The sequence below is a fragment of the Clinocottus analis genome, unplaced genomic scaffold (assembly GCF_023055335.1).
Source record: "Clinocottus analis isolate CAN_PGR_092001 unplaced genomic scaffold, fCliAna1.0.p SCAF_8, whole genome shotgun sequence".
Taxonomy (NCBI): Eukaryota; Metazoa; Chordata; class Actinopteri; order Perciformes; family Cottidae; genus Clinocottus; species Clinocottus analis.
In genome coordinates this window covers 20,292,760-20,309,803 of record NW_027176240.1, presented here as the reverse complement: position 1 = coordinate 20,309,803, position 17,044 = coordinate 20,292,760, and the positions used below count along the sequence as shown (strand labels likewise).

Below are 17,044 nucleotides of genomic sequence, written 5' to 3'. Positions count from 1 at the left end.
GTAGCATTGCAATATAGTAATGTTTCTATAAATTAATGCCTTTTTGTTGTATAATTTAAACAATTTGGAACCAATATTTGTCAGGCCGGATTACAAACGACAACAGTTCGTTCACCCACGCCTGGTCGACCCTGAGCAGCACACATTCATCCAGATTAAACATGGCTGGTACCTCTCATTGAGTCACTATAGGGACCCACATTGAATAACCAGGAGTTAGTGTGTCTTTTGAAACATTACGATGGAGCGGCTTGCTGCAGCATTCATTTTGGAGTTTGACAGCATCGTCATGAAAAGTTATCATCTTCATGACGAAGATATCACCTGTTGACATAAAACAGAGGACACACGGTTTCCATCAAGAGTCAAACCGCTGATCATGTCCAACATCTGACCGTGTGAGAGTCTCCTGCTCTACCACTGAGCTATAGAAGAACTGAAGGATTAATAGAGTGATAATAGTTTAAAACTCACGACAGAAAATATATCACTAATAATCATCATTTTTTGCGTTTTCTTTTGTCACATCAACGTTAATGCACATAGCTCACCACGTATGTGTTTTTGGTAAATTATGCAAGAAGAAAAGGCAGAAATATGTCGAAATTTTAATATAGTGCAAGGTTACTGTATTACATACCTAATTTACTCAGGTTCACATTTTATTATTGTGAAACATAGTTTATTTATCTTATCCTGCTACACGTCTACAACAGCTTGCTGAACATAATGAGTCACCGGCAACAATTTAATTTACTGACAATCACGTGATTATGCTGTATGAAGGTAGTGAGTCATAATTATGAGGCCGGTCCTCCACCTTCTTTGTTGAGCTGTCACTCATGAGACCACACCCCTGCAGTTAAAACCACGCCCCTCTCTCCCTCCCTCACCAGATCAGGGCCAAAAATCTAAACAGGAAAAAAAAAAACGCTCTGAATCTGAAAAAAAAGAAGATTTTTCAGGTTCAAATCTTTTTTTAAATGAACAAAACATATGACCTGGATTTAGCTCCATAAACTGGCGAGTTTCCCAGGAGTCTTTGAGACCTGTCTGCTGAGGCCCTGGACCGTTCCTCCAGCACAATGTTTTGTTTGGCTCACCTCATGCTTTAACTTGTTGTTGATTGACCAATAACTTTACCTTTTCTTTTTTTTTTAAGAAGTGTATCTCCCGTTTTTGCCATGGTTTAAGAGCTGGGAAGAAACAGAGGCCCAGGTGAGCTCTCTGGTCCCTGCTGGGTCCTGGTGCTCACCATTTTCCTAGCTTCCCCTTCACGTTAGTAAGAGTCCTGACAGACCCCAGATCAGACTGAACTCCTCTTCTTCATCAGAGTGTCATCATTCAAAGCAACACTTCATCTGGACTTCAACATTCAAACTAACAGCAGCTTCTCTCTGTTTAATCACACAGGCGGCCATCTTGTTTCCCAGCTGACGTGTGTGCTTGAAACAGCTGAAAACAGTCACAACAATCAATAACAACATTTCAACCAATCACAGCTCCACTTACTGAACGTTGAGCCGTGGACTTCATCAGAGTGCAGCTCTCTTCTGTCCTCAGCAGCTCTGTGTAGAAAAGGAGCTTAAATACATTCACTAAGACAACAGAGTCTGACCTGACAGTGTTTTTCTTCTTCACTCCACTTTGTTGACCTGGCTGAACCTGTTGGGGCGGGACAACTTACCCACGTATGAGTCTTAGGCTACGTTCCAGATCCTTTACTCTTTCTTTTTCCTTCTAGGACAAACTGCAGCTTGATGCATTTATATGTGAACAGGCTTCTCTCATGCAACATCATGTGTTCATAGAACACAGGTTCATACTCAGAAAAAGCTTTTCAAAGAGGCCACTAAACAATATTCTCAGCTTTGGTCACTAGAGGGCAGCTGAGCTCTTTCCTTCACAACATAAATCAGTCAGAATATTTCAACAAACTTGGCCCATTAGAGTCCATCATTCTGCATTTGTCACTACATATTCTCCATCAGCTATAAAACCAGTCAGAGTGAACAAAACACACTTTTATAATAATAAAGGAGCAACGTGAACACTAAAGGACGACAGGACGACTGCAGCTTTCACAACAACAAGACATCCACAAGGTCAAGGGTGTTCACACCAAACGCAGCAGGAATCTAATCGCGCAAGGGGCGTGGCTTATCGGTGTCACTTCTCTCAATGAAAATAGCAATCTTTTCCGCGATTGACTACAGAAGAAATAACCACTAGTTCTGCTTTATACTTGTTGTGGAAGTCACAAAACGTGGGAACATCAAACGCCCCCGTTTGGGTTCATAACACCATCCGTAGCCGCACACAGCTCGGTGAATTTCACCAACTACAGGAACTACGTCTGGTGTTACGTTACCGTTTCCACCATCTACCATAGAAATAACCACTCATTTCGCCCCGCGTCAAATAGGCTGTTTGCGCCGCCTTAAACGCGTTTTATCTATCACGCTGATGAAATAAACGCTTTATCGCCCCGCAGCGCGTCTTTCCACTGACTTTACATGGAATCTGGTCGTGGGGCAAATTCGCGCAGCGTTCGGTATGAACGCAGCATAACAGGCTTCTGTAGTTTTCGTAGGAATATTCCTGTAGGCCATACTGATAAATTTCTTACGTAGAACTCCTATACAGCATTTTGCTGTAGATCTGCAAAGCATCCTAGTCAGTGTCGTTCGGTTCAAAAATAGAAAAGTTACTTGTTCTATGGGAAATCATTGTTTGATTTTTGCGTGCCACGGCTATAAATGCCTCTGAGGTCCGCGTCAGCCTGGATTACAATGTTTAAGTTTTGTTCATGTTCATATCTTTGTCATAATACGTCACATACATATGGTTTGAATTCTACCGGAATCAGTAGACTTTACATTTCCAGGTCTTTTTCTTGCACGCCATATGACGTGTGCGTAAAGCTCCAACGCGATTTGTCAATTTGTGTGTCCCTGGACATTTTGTGAAAAACCTAACAAATGAACACTCAGCAGATCACAAAGGACCGACACACCTTAGCTTTATAAAAACGCTGCAGTATTCAGTCAGAGAGAAGAGAGGAAATGGCGACGCAATTTTTGAGGTTTGCCGATGCAGCGACGAGGATGACGACAATTTTGGGTAAGTGTGTGTATCTCCTGAACTTTTTTTCAATAGCATATTTATGTTAGCAAAGTTAGCTCATTTAGCTCACGTCATTACGTCCGTTCCGTGTCTATAACACGCCACTGTGCGTAATCACAGTCATCTTTCCTTCAGTGATCTTAGTAACACTGCTCACCAGGTACACGATTTATTTTACAGGAGTCACAACCGCCAGCAACTCCAGCACAGCCCAGGTCTGTTCTTTATTTCTTAACATGTATATTGTGTAAAAAAAAAAAAAAAGCATGTATAATACATATTTTATTTGTAAACAAAACATGTCATAGTGTTTTTTTGCATTTGCATTTGCACACACCCCCATGAAGCTTAATCTGCAGTATGAAATCATTTCTCTGTGTCATTTTTATCATTTTGGTGAAAGGTGGGACAGACTACATTTCAAAAACAATAATTAAAAAAAGTTGGGTTTTAGACATTTACTTGCATGTTTCTACAATTGTATTCATATATTCCACTGATTTGTGAACCCAAGACCTTTGGTAAAACAATTTCAAGCACCGAAACTGTTCCTCAACATGAGTAAAGGTACACAAATTGCATATAAAGAAGCTGTTACAAAACAAACACATTGTATGGCATCTACCAAAGAAAATGCAAAAAAAAACAATCAAATAAGGTATTTTTTAATACTCACAGTCTTTATGGTAATCAATGGATAGTTGTTCAAATAAAATGGAACTAAAACACAAGTTATAGAAACATTAAATGTCTTAATCTTTGAAACAGTACACACCTTTTTACCAAAGGACATTGCGATGATACATTTCACTATACACTTGTTATGGCCTTTACATTTAATTCAGTGTTACATTGCATTTTCCCAAACTTGATAGCATAGCAAAAGCTATTGGCAATGTTAGTGCATCAACTCAGGCTTTCATTTGTAGCTATTTTAGAATGTAATTGTTTTTCTCAAATACACTACATGTATTATAATTATTTTTGCCTTTTGGCTTATTTTGTAATTGCACAACTGGCCTCGTCTCCTTCAGGCATCTTGTATGGCGTCTTGGGACCTGTTTAACAACATTTCTATCCAATCACATGTCACTTGTCTTCTTCTATGAAAGAGCAGCCTGGTTAAAATACATGAAACAGTTTTCTAGAAGGTCAGGAAGTTGTGATCGGTCACAGGGCCCGTGTGACCATTAACATGCACTGTGATTGGTCAGTGTAGCTAGCATCGAACCTAAAACCTAGACTCTCAGGACTTACTGATGACCCCTTTACCACAGAGGGTTATGTGCGTCTGCCAGACAGAGATTCAGAATGAATGAATTAAATATGTTCTCACACTAATAGTGTATACTTAAAAAAAAAAACCTAAAACAATTGCCATGCATTTTTATCAATAACTTTACAATGCAGATGTGTTTAGAGAATGATTTGTCTGGTCTCCAACGGCCTTTCGTCCGTCACGCTTCTCCCTACAGCTGCTTGATATCAAAGTTCAATAAAACGTCCATGTCCCTGGACTCTCCCGACGCGGCAACCAGCATCAGCGGTTGGAGACCGTTCCCGCTGAAAACCTCACCCTCCCAGACTCTGCTCTTGTTCAGTTTCAGATCAGTCCACGTTTCTCCCGTCACGCTTACCTTCCGGGCCCAGGGGACCCTCACCCTGAAGCGGACCCACGCGTGGGGCTCCAGGAAGCCCGTGCGAGGCTCAAAGAGCATGCAGCCTTTGCTCCAGGCCGAGTAGAAGTCTGGGAACGGGGGCCCCGGCCGATCGCAGCTGTTCCTCAGAACAAAGTCACATATGGGGCTAAAATCTCTGCCAGGGGTGATCTTTGCGTACAGGCCCAGACGATACACCCCGGCGTCAAGCAGGCTGACGCTCACCGTCACCTTGTTGTCAGTGTACGTGCAGAAATGTTGCCGCGACAGTTTGTTCTTGTCTCGGTAGAGCACAATGTGAAGCTCGACGTCCCGCTGGTTGTGGAAGGTGATGTCACACTTGCCCTGCTGGGTGCTCACCAGCGCTGTTGTATGGCTGAAATTGGACAGCCCCAGCTGTAGCGTGCGGGTTCCCGGGCCGCACGCCGAGCCCAGGTTAGGAGGGTAGAGCTCCTCCGGTGCCACCACCTTCCCTTTGCAGTGCAACAGGAAGTTTCCAGCGTTGTCTAAGTCGGCTTCTGTCTTCTCGTAGTCTCGCACAAACACCGACAGACGGTAGAAGCCGTGTGCGGGGCACAGGACGTGGCAGGTCAGGACATCCGGTTGGATCTGCGTGGCCAGGCAGCGCTCAGTCACAGAGGCTTCCAGCCCCGGGTGGACCAGTTCGCACAGCACCATCAGAGGCCTGGACGTCTTCAGCACCAACTGGAAGACGCCTTCTTCCGCCTCGGCGGCCTTGCCGCCCTGGCTGCTGCCCACAACCCCGAGAGCTTCCGCGGCGGGCTTCAGGCCCCAAGACCAGAAGGGGTTCTCCGGGATCTCCTCCATGGCCCTGGGGATCGGGCACTCGACCGTGAAGGAGCAGACGTTGCTCTGATACGTGTTTTCTGTTTCATTCCCGGCAAACAACTCGACGTCATACGTGCCACTCTCTCGCGGCAGCAGCTGCAGATTCATGCTCCGGTGGGAAACCGTAAGGAAGCCGAAGGATAAGTTGCTGGACTGTTTCTGCTTCGGGGTCCCACGACGTTGAAGGTTCTGTTGCTGTGTGATCTTATAGGAAAAAGTCGTTGGCCTGGACAAGCTGAGGGACACGTTTGCCTCGCCATCATCTGAGAAGGTAACCAGAAGTTTTAAAATTACATTTTTCTTTTTTTTTAAGTAATTTTAAGACTTTTTTTTCTTTATCTGAAAAGATTGTGACACACTGCTGGGCAGTATTGCTTGAATCCCTTTCACAGAAGCAAATAACTTAAATATATGAATATCATTTGATTTACATCCTTTTTATTTATTTGAGTGCATGAAATGACATTAAAAAAAACAACATGAGGATTGATATACTTGCTCCCCGTGTACAGCCAGCAGAGCTGAAGACGAACCTGTGACGATGTGAAAGTGCTGAGGCTGAATCAGCGTGAGCCCCATGGTGAAGAAGGCCGAGGTCTTGTAGACCCTCCTCTCGAACTCGTCCAGCGAGATGGGCGCATCCAGGAGCTGCCACTTCTCCTCATCGGGGAAGTGAGCCTCCACAAACTCCTCTGGGTCCGTTAGGAAATAGAAATCGTTCAGCCTTGGGGAGGAGGGAGGAGCAGCAGATGGTTTGAGACTCACTCAAGAGACTCGCTGCTGGTGATTATGATAAAATGAAAGAGAAAATTCAATCTTTTTTGGAAACCTTCTCAAACCTTTTGACAAAGCTTTCGCGTTTCTCGTCTATTTGTCCGGCTCCCCAACAGGCGTCCAATAGGAACCACTGTCCTCCCAGAAGCACTGAGTTCCACGCGTGAGTCGCTTTCTTATTCTTGAAGCTCTGGCCCCGACGGTACCCGGCACCCTTACTGAGGCCCTCCACCTCTCGGCACTCGATGCCCACTTTTCTGGAGACACAAAACGAAACAGATCGAGCTTTCTATAAATGCATTTCATTGATTGTTTTAACCCGGTGTGCTTGAGCTCATGTTCAAGGTTATTTTTGTGCAGTGGCTTCTGAAATAAAACATATCCTGAACTCCGAAGGGACCAAGGATGCAGCACAGTGCTGAATGACGGGGTGGAAGAATGCGAACAGAACGAGCGCTTTTGTGTGTGTACCGACTGCTGTTGGATGACGAACTCGACCAGAGAACATGTGCTGCAATAAAATGATATTTTGTGACAGTTTTTCACTTCGTACAAGAAACTCTGATGTGTTTTTATTCTTTCAACATCTCACCGAGGTATGGGGGTGAAATGTTGTCGGGTTTACCTGCACATCTCTGCACAGAGGCTGGAATAGCCGCAGCACACGCCCCGGCCTGCGGCGATCACCTCCTCCGGGGAGGTGAGCATCTTTGAACGGCCGAGGTACCCGCTCACGTCATACTCTACGAAGAAAGCATTCCTTTTATTCCTAAACGACGACGAGAGTGCCATGCAAAAGTATCCCCCCCTCTTCCAAAAGTCATTTCTTTCGTCGGTTTCTTGTGCTTTACTTTATTGAAAGAATTATGTGACTTCTGAAGGTAATCAGCACTGAATCTGATTCAGAGCCTGAATGGCAAAGGAGACGAAAACAATATGCACACACCGCTTTTCAGTTTTTTATTGTTCCACTTTGGTCCATTACATGAAAATCCCAATAAAAAAAGTCTTTTGAGAAAAAAAAAAAAGACAAATAAACACCTCTGAAATGTGGAATATCACATAACCCGATATGGAAGTATATGCAGATGACTTAAAATACCCACCGATGTTTTGGCACAGCCAGATCCAGATGGCACGAAACCTCTCCAGCTCATTTCTGGCCCCGTGTGTGATGCTCTGCACTATCGTCTTCACGTCATACACACACTTTACCTTCAGCTGCAAACACACACACACACACAGTGATATTCAGTTAGATGAATTGTGCTTTAATGGGTTAACCAGCCTTCTCAGTGTTAATCAATATCGGTATCCAAAGATGCAGTCTTTATGGTTTCACGTCGTCTGTTCATCCTCACAGCAGCATCCTGGCTGCCAGCGTCTCTCCTCGTCATTCAGTGTTATGAACAAACCAGGTCACTCTTCTAAGCTCAAGGATGGGAGTGCTGCCTGAGAGCTGCCGTGTCTGGTTACAGATTCAGTTTTGATCAACAAGACGTGATTGGCAGGCAGGTTTGCTGGCAGCAGTAAACGCGTTCGCACTTCCTGTGTCCCGTTACACCAGGATGTTCTGTATGAGTGTGCTCACCTCTGCTCCGACCCTGGCGACATGAGAGTCCACCTCGTTGAAGACCTCCGAGTTGGTGAACAGGTCCTTTCGACGCCTCCTCTTCCCCGCCTTCTGTCCCGGGTGCGCTTTCAGCTTCAGGTGCCAGAAATGAACGCAAAGGTTGGAATCATTAGTCACGGTCGCAACGAGCAATGCAAAGAAAGTCAAAGCCCTCACAGGATTAGTGTGACCTTGTAACTTCCTATAGATGGCCATGTTCAATGCATCAATGCATCATAATGCACAAGATTGCATGATGTGTGGACGCATGTTGACCTCTCTGGAGCAGCCGGTGGTAAAAATACTAAAATGTACTCAACTATGGATCAGCAAAATGGATTTAAAGTACTTCAAGTATAAGTATTTCATTTGCAGTTTAATGTTCCATCAGTACTTCACTTTTATATGGATTAATATTACTGCTCCATTTATGTGTATATTGCATTTTACTGCTGTGGGTACTCAAGTCCTTTATATCCTGTTGGTCAGTTTATTCTACAGCAAGGCATCGTATTTTACAAGATCATCATGTGTTTGAGGCGTTGCTGTCACGTGAGCACCACGTACACATTTTCCAGCTCATCCTAGAGGGTTTTTTAAAAGATTTTGCTTTTTATTTTATTTTCTCCATCTTTTACTTTGTCACAAACACATCTGGAGAGACGTGGTTTTCACATGGACATGGATGAAAAATATGGAAAAGTTACCGTAGCTGTCAGACAAAGGATTTGTCAGTATAATTACCGGCTACCATAGTCACATTCATTTAAGGTTGTGTTGCTGCACGTCGGGCCTAACGACACCCTTGAACAGTACATTATTGAACGATACAGTACTGCCTCTCGTACCTTATTGCTTAAATAAGGTATTGTATCAATCATACAGTACACTCTGTGAAATATTACAATGAAAACATAATTTACAGCACGAGAAAAATATTTCTTAAATAAAGTGGCACAAAATGGAAATACTAAATGAAATTCAAGTAATTTGTACTGAAGTAGTGTACTTGTGGGAATGTACTTTCCACCGATAAAAGCAGTGGAAACAGGCCGTTAACGTCTGAGATGTGTGTATATGCAGAAATATGGACCGAGAAAGAGCTTCCTCTTGTCGTTCTTTACTTGTTACTCGCGTGAGGCTCAACAGTTGAACCTGTCTGGTTGCTGCAGAGCCTCCTGATCGACTGATGGTCACTGCTGAGTTGATGCCTCTTTGTGTGGTTTTAAAGATACCGTCTCAAAGATCTCTGTTCATCACGCACTTCTACAGATATTACGCTCCGTCAACAATCCCCAGCTCCAGCTGCTCCGTGTAGATCTTGATAATGAATTTGCTTCATCGAATATCATCAAAGTTTTCTTGACTGTATGGATGATAATTCCAGTGAATAATACCTGAACGCAACACTGACTTTACGAATGAAGACATCCCGTGTAACTCCCAATAGGCTCAGAAAATGTCATAAAACCATAAAAGCAGCCATGTTTTCCACTCACACCGTGAACATTTCATATTTTCAAAGGAGTTTTAAAGTGAGAGAGTTTTCTCATGCTGCAAGGGAAACCAAATCACAGAAAAATCCGCCAAACTAAAAGGAAACTTGCCATCAAAACAGTCCATGTGTGTTTGTCCTGAATGAAGCGTTGTTTGTGTAATAACTCTTTTTCTTCTTCCTGCACCGTGTACTCACCAGCTGCTCCTGGTTCTTTATCTCGGCCTCCGCCTGCATGACCAACTCCTCCTTGACTTTTATGACCTCCATCCTCTCCTCCTCCAGCCAGGCCTCGTGCTCCACCCTCCTCATCCTCTCCTGCTCCAGCCGGGCCGCCTCCTGCTTCACCCTCCTCATCCTCTCCTCCTCCAGCCGGGCCGCCTCCTGCTCCACCCTCCTCATCCTCTCCTCCTCCAGCCAGGCCGCCTCGTGCTCCACCCTCCTCATCCTCTCCTCCTCCAGCCGGGCCGCCTCCCGCTCCACCCTCCTCCTCTCCTCCTTCAGCCACATGGCCGTGTCCAGCTGCTCCTGACGCTCTACATGACAGAACTCAGATTTGTTTTGCTGCATTCTGGTGCGATATTAAATAATTAGTTTTACTGAAGTTTTAGGGTTTCTGACTTTTTTGGCCTGTAAACCTTGAATATGCAGTATGTTGAACGCAGGTGATGTAGTTGTCCTCTGATGTATTGGATGATGAAATACATTTATAAATCACATATACGCTTGATATTTAGAAGTATAGCATTTGTATTATTGTTTTAATGGATTTTATTGCATTGTTAATTGCTTAATAATTGCTTGTTAACAGCTGTCGTCAGAGAGATAATTTGCTGTACACAAAGTATGGATGTGGTTTACACGTCTCACATTGTGTTAAAGGCAGAAACCACAAACACTCTGAACTGACGACGAATTTATTTATTTTTTACTATTTTCTAGTTCAGGAAGCTGCATTCTCAACTGATTGAAGAAAAAAAACAGTTACGTTTTTCCCAGAAATCCGCGACAATCATTTTAGAAAAATAAATAATGAAAATAGTTTAAAAGCCATTTGATGCAAATTTAAGGGAACGTTCAAAAACAAAGTGACCCTGTTTGACCTCCGGCTTGAGTATTTGTGAACAAATACAAAACATATTTATTAACTGTAAACCTTTTTATTGTAAAGATGTACACAACATAAATTATGCTGTTGATTTACTTTGCGTTGTTTTTTAATCTGCAGCGTTGACGAGTATGACTCATACTGGTCTTACTGGATAACCAGTATGACCAGTATGAGTCATACTGGTCGTACTGGTCATAGTATATGACCAGTATGGTCCATAATGAGTCAGCGCTGAGCTTCTCCGACTCACCTCTCTCTGCTCTCTTGGTTGTCTCTTCAAACTGAAAGCGCTTCATCGCCAGATCCTGCTTCTCTCTCTCCAGCTGCTCCTTCTCCTTCTCCATGACCTCCCTCTCCTTCCTCTCACTCTCCTGCTGCTCCCTGCACAGCACAAGAACAAAACACCGATCACACATGTTCGCCTGAGCCTGAAAATGAAAATCCCGGTGCGCAGAGCCCGTGCCAGTAGCACTTTTCTTTACCTCTTGACCCTCCGTCTTACCTCTCCATCTTCTTGCGCAGCCTCTCCTCTTTGGCCTGAGCCTTCATCTGCTGGACCTCGGTGGTGTCGGTCTCGCGGCGGCGCGTGTACAGCTCATGGTTGCCCTTGCACAGCTGCAGGATGCGCTTGTTGACTCGCAGTCGTGCGGCGTAGAATACAAAATCCTTGACAAGTGAAACAACGTGTCGGGGTTCGTCGGTATAGTTACTTATCTTAAATTTAGTTTGGAAAATAAACTTTCTCAAGGTTTATGATTAATGAAAGCAAATGGTAAAAAAGCATTCTATTGTAAGTTTTCTTTTATTGAACTTTAAGTGTGCCAGAGTCTGTTGCACAGATACCTAAATGAATACATCCAGATTCATCTATAAAATGGCTGCATATGGACATTTTGGACAACTTTAATGCCGTTCTTTTTCTGTAAATGTCCACCTGTACTGCTGCTTCATGGTGCAAATCTCCACTTATCTTTACACATTCACGTACGCTCGATATGCTTCTGAGGATTGTAAGACTGGTTTAATACTTACAGGAGCTTTCTTATCTTTGGGCTTGATGATTAATTTCTTATCGTTGAAAGAAATGTTTCTAAATTCACTCCAGGGGAATGCGAGCGTTGGGGAAAGCCTGGAGGATGAAGACAAATCAGACGTTTAAAAAGTTGGAAGCGGAAAACTCTTTGCACGTGACACACTGACCCCAGTGTTCATGTTGTCGTGGAATCACGAGAATTTGGTCAAAGGCCTCAAACGTGTCATTTAAAACTTGAGCGGCTGGAAAGGGAAGGTACCAGAGGTCGATGCCATCAAATCACTAAACGCTACACTCATGATGTTGAGAGATACGTTCACCAGTAAGTTCTGCGCGGCAACAAAACAGGTAATGAAGTCCCTGATTCATTGACTTACTTGTCCCCCTTCTCATAGATGTTGAGCCCCAGAGCGTTGACTCCCACCCACATGTCAGAGCCCTTCTTGTTCTTGATCTCAAAGTATTTGACGCCGTACATTTCCAGGTCCTGAGCGATCTTCAGGTACTCAATCATGGACTCTTCCCTGTTCAGGCGAAACAAACGGATGAAAACATGGAAGAATACACACAGATTCCATCAGGTTATCATAGCATTTCCTTTCCAATCCAAGCATTTATCTTTTCCTTTACATCCGTGAAATAAAAGAGTTGTTTCTTTCGAGTTGCATAGACGAACACAATAAGAAGGGTTGGCTTCTTTTTGCAGCTCCATTTAGATCAAATTCAAAGTTGGTAAAGTACACAAACTTGTTTAAAAGTGTATTTTTGAATCTGTCATCTTTTGTAAAAAGACATTTAAGATGTGTAAATTGTATACCGTTATTAAGTCAAAGAGTAAATACTAAATGCATCTGGGAAATGTTGTCTTCTTTCCAATTAAATAAGACTCAACACATTGGATAATTGAAAATGTCTGAAGCAAAATCAAAATAGATTCATTAATTATTTACACACATTTAATTTACAGGTTACTTTTTGTAAGTGCAACATTAGCCCAAGTAGAGAGGAGTCGTAAAATCAGCAAAATTAAAATAAAGAGCAACATCTGTCTGAAAGTTAGCCAACTATTACTGGTCGTACCAGACGAGGTGAGGCGGTTTTATTCCAAACAAGAAGGCGACAGACACAGAAAACGTAACTGTAAGACTTTCGGATCCAGATCAAAGGCCTCAAATAGGACCAACATTTGACTTCTTTTTTTGTAAAGATGTATTTGTTTTCGGAAACGTCGCCATTATTTGAGTTCAGTATGTTGCTCGTTATTTCAGGTATGATGATGACCCACATGACGTCCTCTACTGGGATTATTGTATACATCTACACTCTCGGGGCCACGACATCGTGTTTATGAGGAAGATTCCTATTGGTGTAAGAACTGGTCACTTCCATCCATGGGATCAGTTTGACTCCCTAAAATGAAGATTAATACACGGCAGGGTGTTGGATCACTTAATTCAGCATCGGTCTGAGCTCCTCGTGACAAATCTGGATCCTCTCCTCCCACTGCTCCTTGGCCAGCTCGTGTTGGTCCAGCACTCTGAGGGGAGAGACCAGTTATCAGCAACCCACTGGTGAAGGCGTAACCAGTCTGTGCATAGCTGCAGAGCTAACTCAAACACATGCTGCATTGTCTTGTGAGATCTACCATTGGTCATTGTGAGGATGTGATAGTGCACAGGGTCATATTGGAGTCATTCAGGGAGATATTACACTGGATGATCTACATGATTCTTTCAGTTTATGCAAAAGTTTTGACTTGATGCACACATGTCCTGTCATGGTAAATGGTCATGTTCTTCTTCTTTGTTGGTTAACCCTTTTTCAGTCTGTTCAAACAATGCGTCATTCTTTGCCCAGATAAATCAAAGCAAAGCACACATTTAGACGCTTCGTTGACTAATTTCACCGATAGTTACTGAGCTCATACAAAACATTCCACAGGGTTTCCACCAAAGAGCATTCGGTCCTCTTTTTCATCATCTATCAGCTACAAGCACGTCAAACAGAATATGTTTGACGTGTTTAATATACGAGTAACCCTTTATAACATCATTGATACGTTTATTTACCAATTACGCAAGGTGTTTAAGTTTATGCTTTGGGCTGTTTCTTTTGGCTGTGTGATTAGCACTTTGAAGGATTGAAAGGTTTTACTTGAGAGGCGATCTGAAGCAGTAAATACCGGAGATCACACAGAGCTCATATTTTCTGCGAGTCACACTCACCTCTTGGGCAGCAGGCGCTCGGAGGACAGGTAGCCGGGCTTCAGCGCAGCCTTTCCCTGCTCTCCGTACTTGGCCTGGATGGCATAAGAGGCCAGCAGCACAGCGGACTCTGAAGAGCAGTAGGTCTCCTCCGCCAGAATGTCCTCCTTCACCTGCAAAAAGAAAAGCCTGCGGGTGACGTCCTGGATCAGCTCCTCGGTCACGTCCTCTGGGTAAAACTTGGCCTTTAGCTTGAACAGCAGGGGAGTCTCCTTCCTCACGTCCTGGACCATCACCTAAGCAGAGGGCAGCAGACGTCATTAGAGAGTACGGCAAGGCATTAAAATAAAGGAAGGGAAAAAAAGGGCAAATTAAGATAGAAAGAATATCTGGGAATAAAATGAAGTAGTTTTTCTAATCATGGGGTTGTAATAGTAAGTCAATTTGTAATCCAATATGTTGGTTCTAGGGTGCAAAAGAAGCACACAAAATAGGATTATACATTTTCATAATAACCAATGCACTTCCAGCTACGACCTGAACGCCACACGATGCGGTGGAGAGTTTGTGAAAAACACTCAGCGAGCCTGCGAGATAGCTGTAAGATACGAAAGCTAAAAAAAACTTAAAAAACTCAACATGAACCAAACTGAAGGATCACTTTGTCTCATCTTAATTAATAGTATTTGAGCAATAGTATTACGTACCTGAATACCTTTAATCATCTGTGATGTGCAGACAAAAAAATGGCGACAAACCACCGCAGGAATAATTGTAAAAACAATAGAAAAGGCAGCAGCCAAGTACACAGTGAGTAGAATGTAGAATAGAGTTTAGTTCAAATAACAAAGTCAACATTTGTTCATTCCTTTATAATATATCAGAATACTCCAGGATATTATCATTAATATGAGACAGTTAAAGAATATAATAGAGTAAAATAGAATGAAGTAAAAATACTGTTATTGCAAGAAGAGCAGTAGAGAAACAGCATGTTAACAGAACAGGATGATGAGCGGGAACGAAGCAATGTCTCAGTTATGGACACTGTGAATCAGTGACATCACAGATTTACCTTCCTTTCAGAGTTCAGCCAGGTTAGGAGGCCGTTGGAGTTGACAAACTGAAGCCCAAAGTACCAAATCTCACGCAGTCCGATGGTCCTGGCCACCTTAAACATAAAGAGAGAGACGTCTTCTTTTCTTCACAATTTCACTATTATTCTGCTCCTGAAGAAACAAGCTTTGGTTTTCAGATTGTGCACAAACTGTAAATCAGTCTCACTTATGATGATGTAACTAAAAACAGTAGCTGAGGTGGTGAATATACCTTAAAGCCTCAGTAACCCCGTCATAATGGAGGAAAAAGGTTGAGCTAACTACACAGAACACCTTGTCAAGTTTTGTTTTTTTTACACTGTTGTATTTCTACAACCAGAATTTTGGGTACAGCTATACTTTGTGTGCCAGAAAACTGAAACCAATGAGTTGACGTTCCTGTGAATCCTGTGAGTCTCTTGTCATACAGTCACATACAGACCTGGTCTAAGAGCTGCTTGCCGGTGGTTTTGGAGTGGAAGGAAAACTCCAGCTCTTCGTCCATCGTGGTGACGCGAACGTTGACCTGCAGCAAAAAAAGATCTTTGAGTCATATTGGCTTTGATTTGGGGCCCATTTGCTTCTAATGCATACATTATGAAACAACTTTATACATCGTAAAAAACAACTTTAATAGAGTCAGTTGTTTGGAGCTGTAAAAAAAAAGGATTGTTCATCAACCATAATTGCTCACCATCTCATTAATTGCTCACTATCTCATTAGACTTTGGAGCCACAGGGTTGAACATAAGCAGATTAAAATATCAAAATACTTCCTGTTCGCCAAGTTGCCTTTAGGCTTTATAAGCATTAGGAAGATCAAACACTTTTATAAGAGCAATCAAACTGGCACATAAATCCAACGTTTAAGTGTTTCTCGAATTCATTTCCACATTTTTATTTTTTTTAAATATAATTTTCCTTAATGTTTTCCACAAAGCCCAACAAATTTAGGACAAGTGCACGACGCTGGCCTGCAGCCCAGATTGGGCTTGTCGCAGTTACACAACCATGTTATGAAGTTGTACTACAGCACACTCCAGGTGTCATAAAGATAAACCCACAGAAAATTGAGCATCCGTTTATAAAACCTCCACCATGTTTCTCAACTGTTTCCATGATCACGTAAGATAACATCTTAACTCCTGGTCATCGTAGCTTATGCATTCCTTCCACTTTGAGATCCAAACTTTGCACGGTTTTATGTTTAGTTTATACTTTTTTGGGGGGTATCTACAAAACATTTACTTTACTTGTTAACTGTTCAAATTTAAGACAGAAAGAAAGTGACATTTGCCACCGTGACTGAAGTCAAGTTAGTTGAACGTCAGTCAGGTGGAGGCTGAAAGGCTTTCTCTTTGGAGAATCACTATGAGAGGAGATGCAGTCCTTCAAGGTGTTTCTCTTACAGTATTTAGACATCAGCATTTCACTATCAGCACAACCGATTATCTCTAAAAACATCACATCTCCTTTCAAACTTAAACCAGGAAAAGGCATTTCAGTGACTCATCTAATTATATCTTTTCATTAAAATCATGTCTTACTGTTTTGGACATCTTGATTTGGTTGGGGGACGAGCTCCAGCAGAATAAAGTGCTTCCTAGGCTGACCGAGGCTGCAGCGGTGGATTCCCAACAGAACTTCCTCTTGATAATGAACGTCGCTCTGCTATTGCTGGCAGACTCAAGGGCAGGGCTTGTGTCCTTTGAACTCAGGCGTAGATCACTCAAAGTGACGTGGGAGGTTTTAACTCGGCTACTATCACACAAGCTGACAGACTCACCTGTCTGGGATTTTTTTCCCCACAAACATCACAACTGAATGGTTTCTCTCCTGTGTGGACTCTCCTGAGTCTCTTCAGACTCCCTTGTTGTGTAAATCTTTTCCCACAAACATCACAAATGAATGGTTTCTCTTCTGTAAGAACTCTTGGCTGTGATCCTTTTTTTTGCTTCACTCTAAACCTTTCCAAACCTCTGGAGGACATTTTCCCAAAATGAGACATGTTTCTGCCGAAACCCCTTGTCGTTAAACTGTTTACTACACTTTAGGAGCTGAATGATTTGTTGCCAATGTTACATC

The 17,044-nt window shown here is 42.8% G+C and overlaps 1 protein-coding gene across 1 annotated transcript; it reads right to left on the bottom strand.

Moving 5' to 3' along the window:
* Positions 1 to 4,595: 4,595 nt before the first annotated feature.
* Positions 4,596 to 16,518, bottom strand: LOC137779841 (uncharacterized). Its single transcript, XM_068568041.1, has 16 exons — positions 16,507 to 16,518; positions 15,402 to 15,485; positions 14,938 to 15,033; positions 13,884 to 14,158; positions 13,115 to 13,195; positions 12,036 to 12,185; positions 11,658 to 11,754; positions 11,128 to 11,291; positions 10,876 to 11,006; positions 9,713 to 10,050; positions 7,999 to 8,112; positions 7,514 to 7,628; positions 7,033 to 7,150; positions 6,473 to 6,664; positions 6,167 to 6,357; positions 4,596 to 5,896 (listed from the first exon to the last, which is right to left on the bottom strand). The coding sequence occupies exons 1-16, from the start codon at positions 16,516 to 16,518 to the stop codon at positions 4,596 to 4,598; spliced, it is 3,459 nt and encodes a 1,152-aa protein (XP_068424142.1).
* Positions 16,519 to 17,044: the final 526 nt, after the last annotated feature.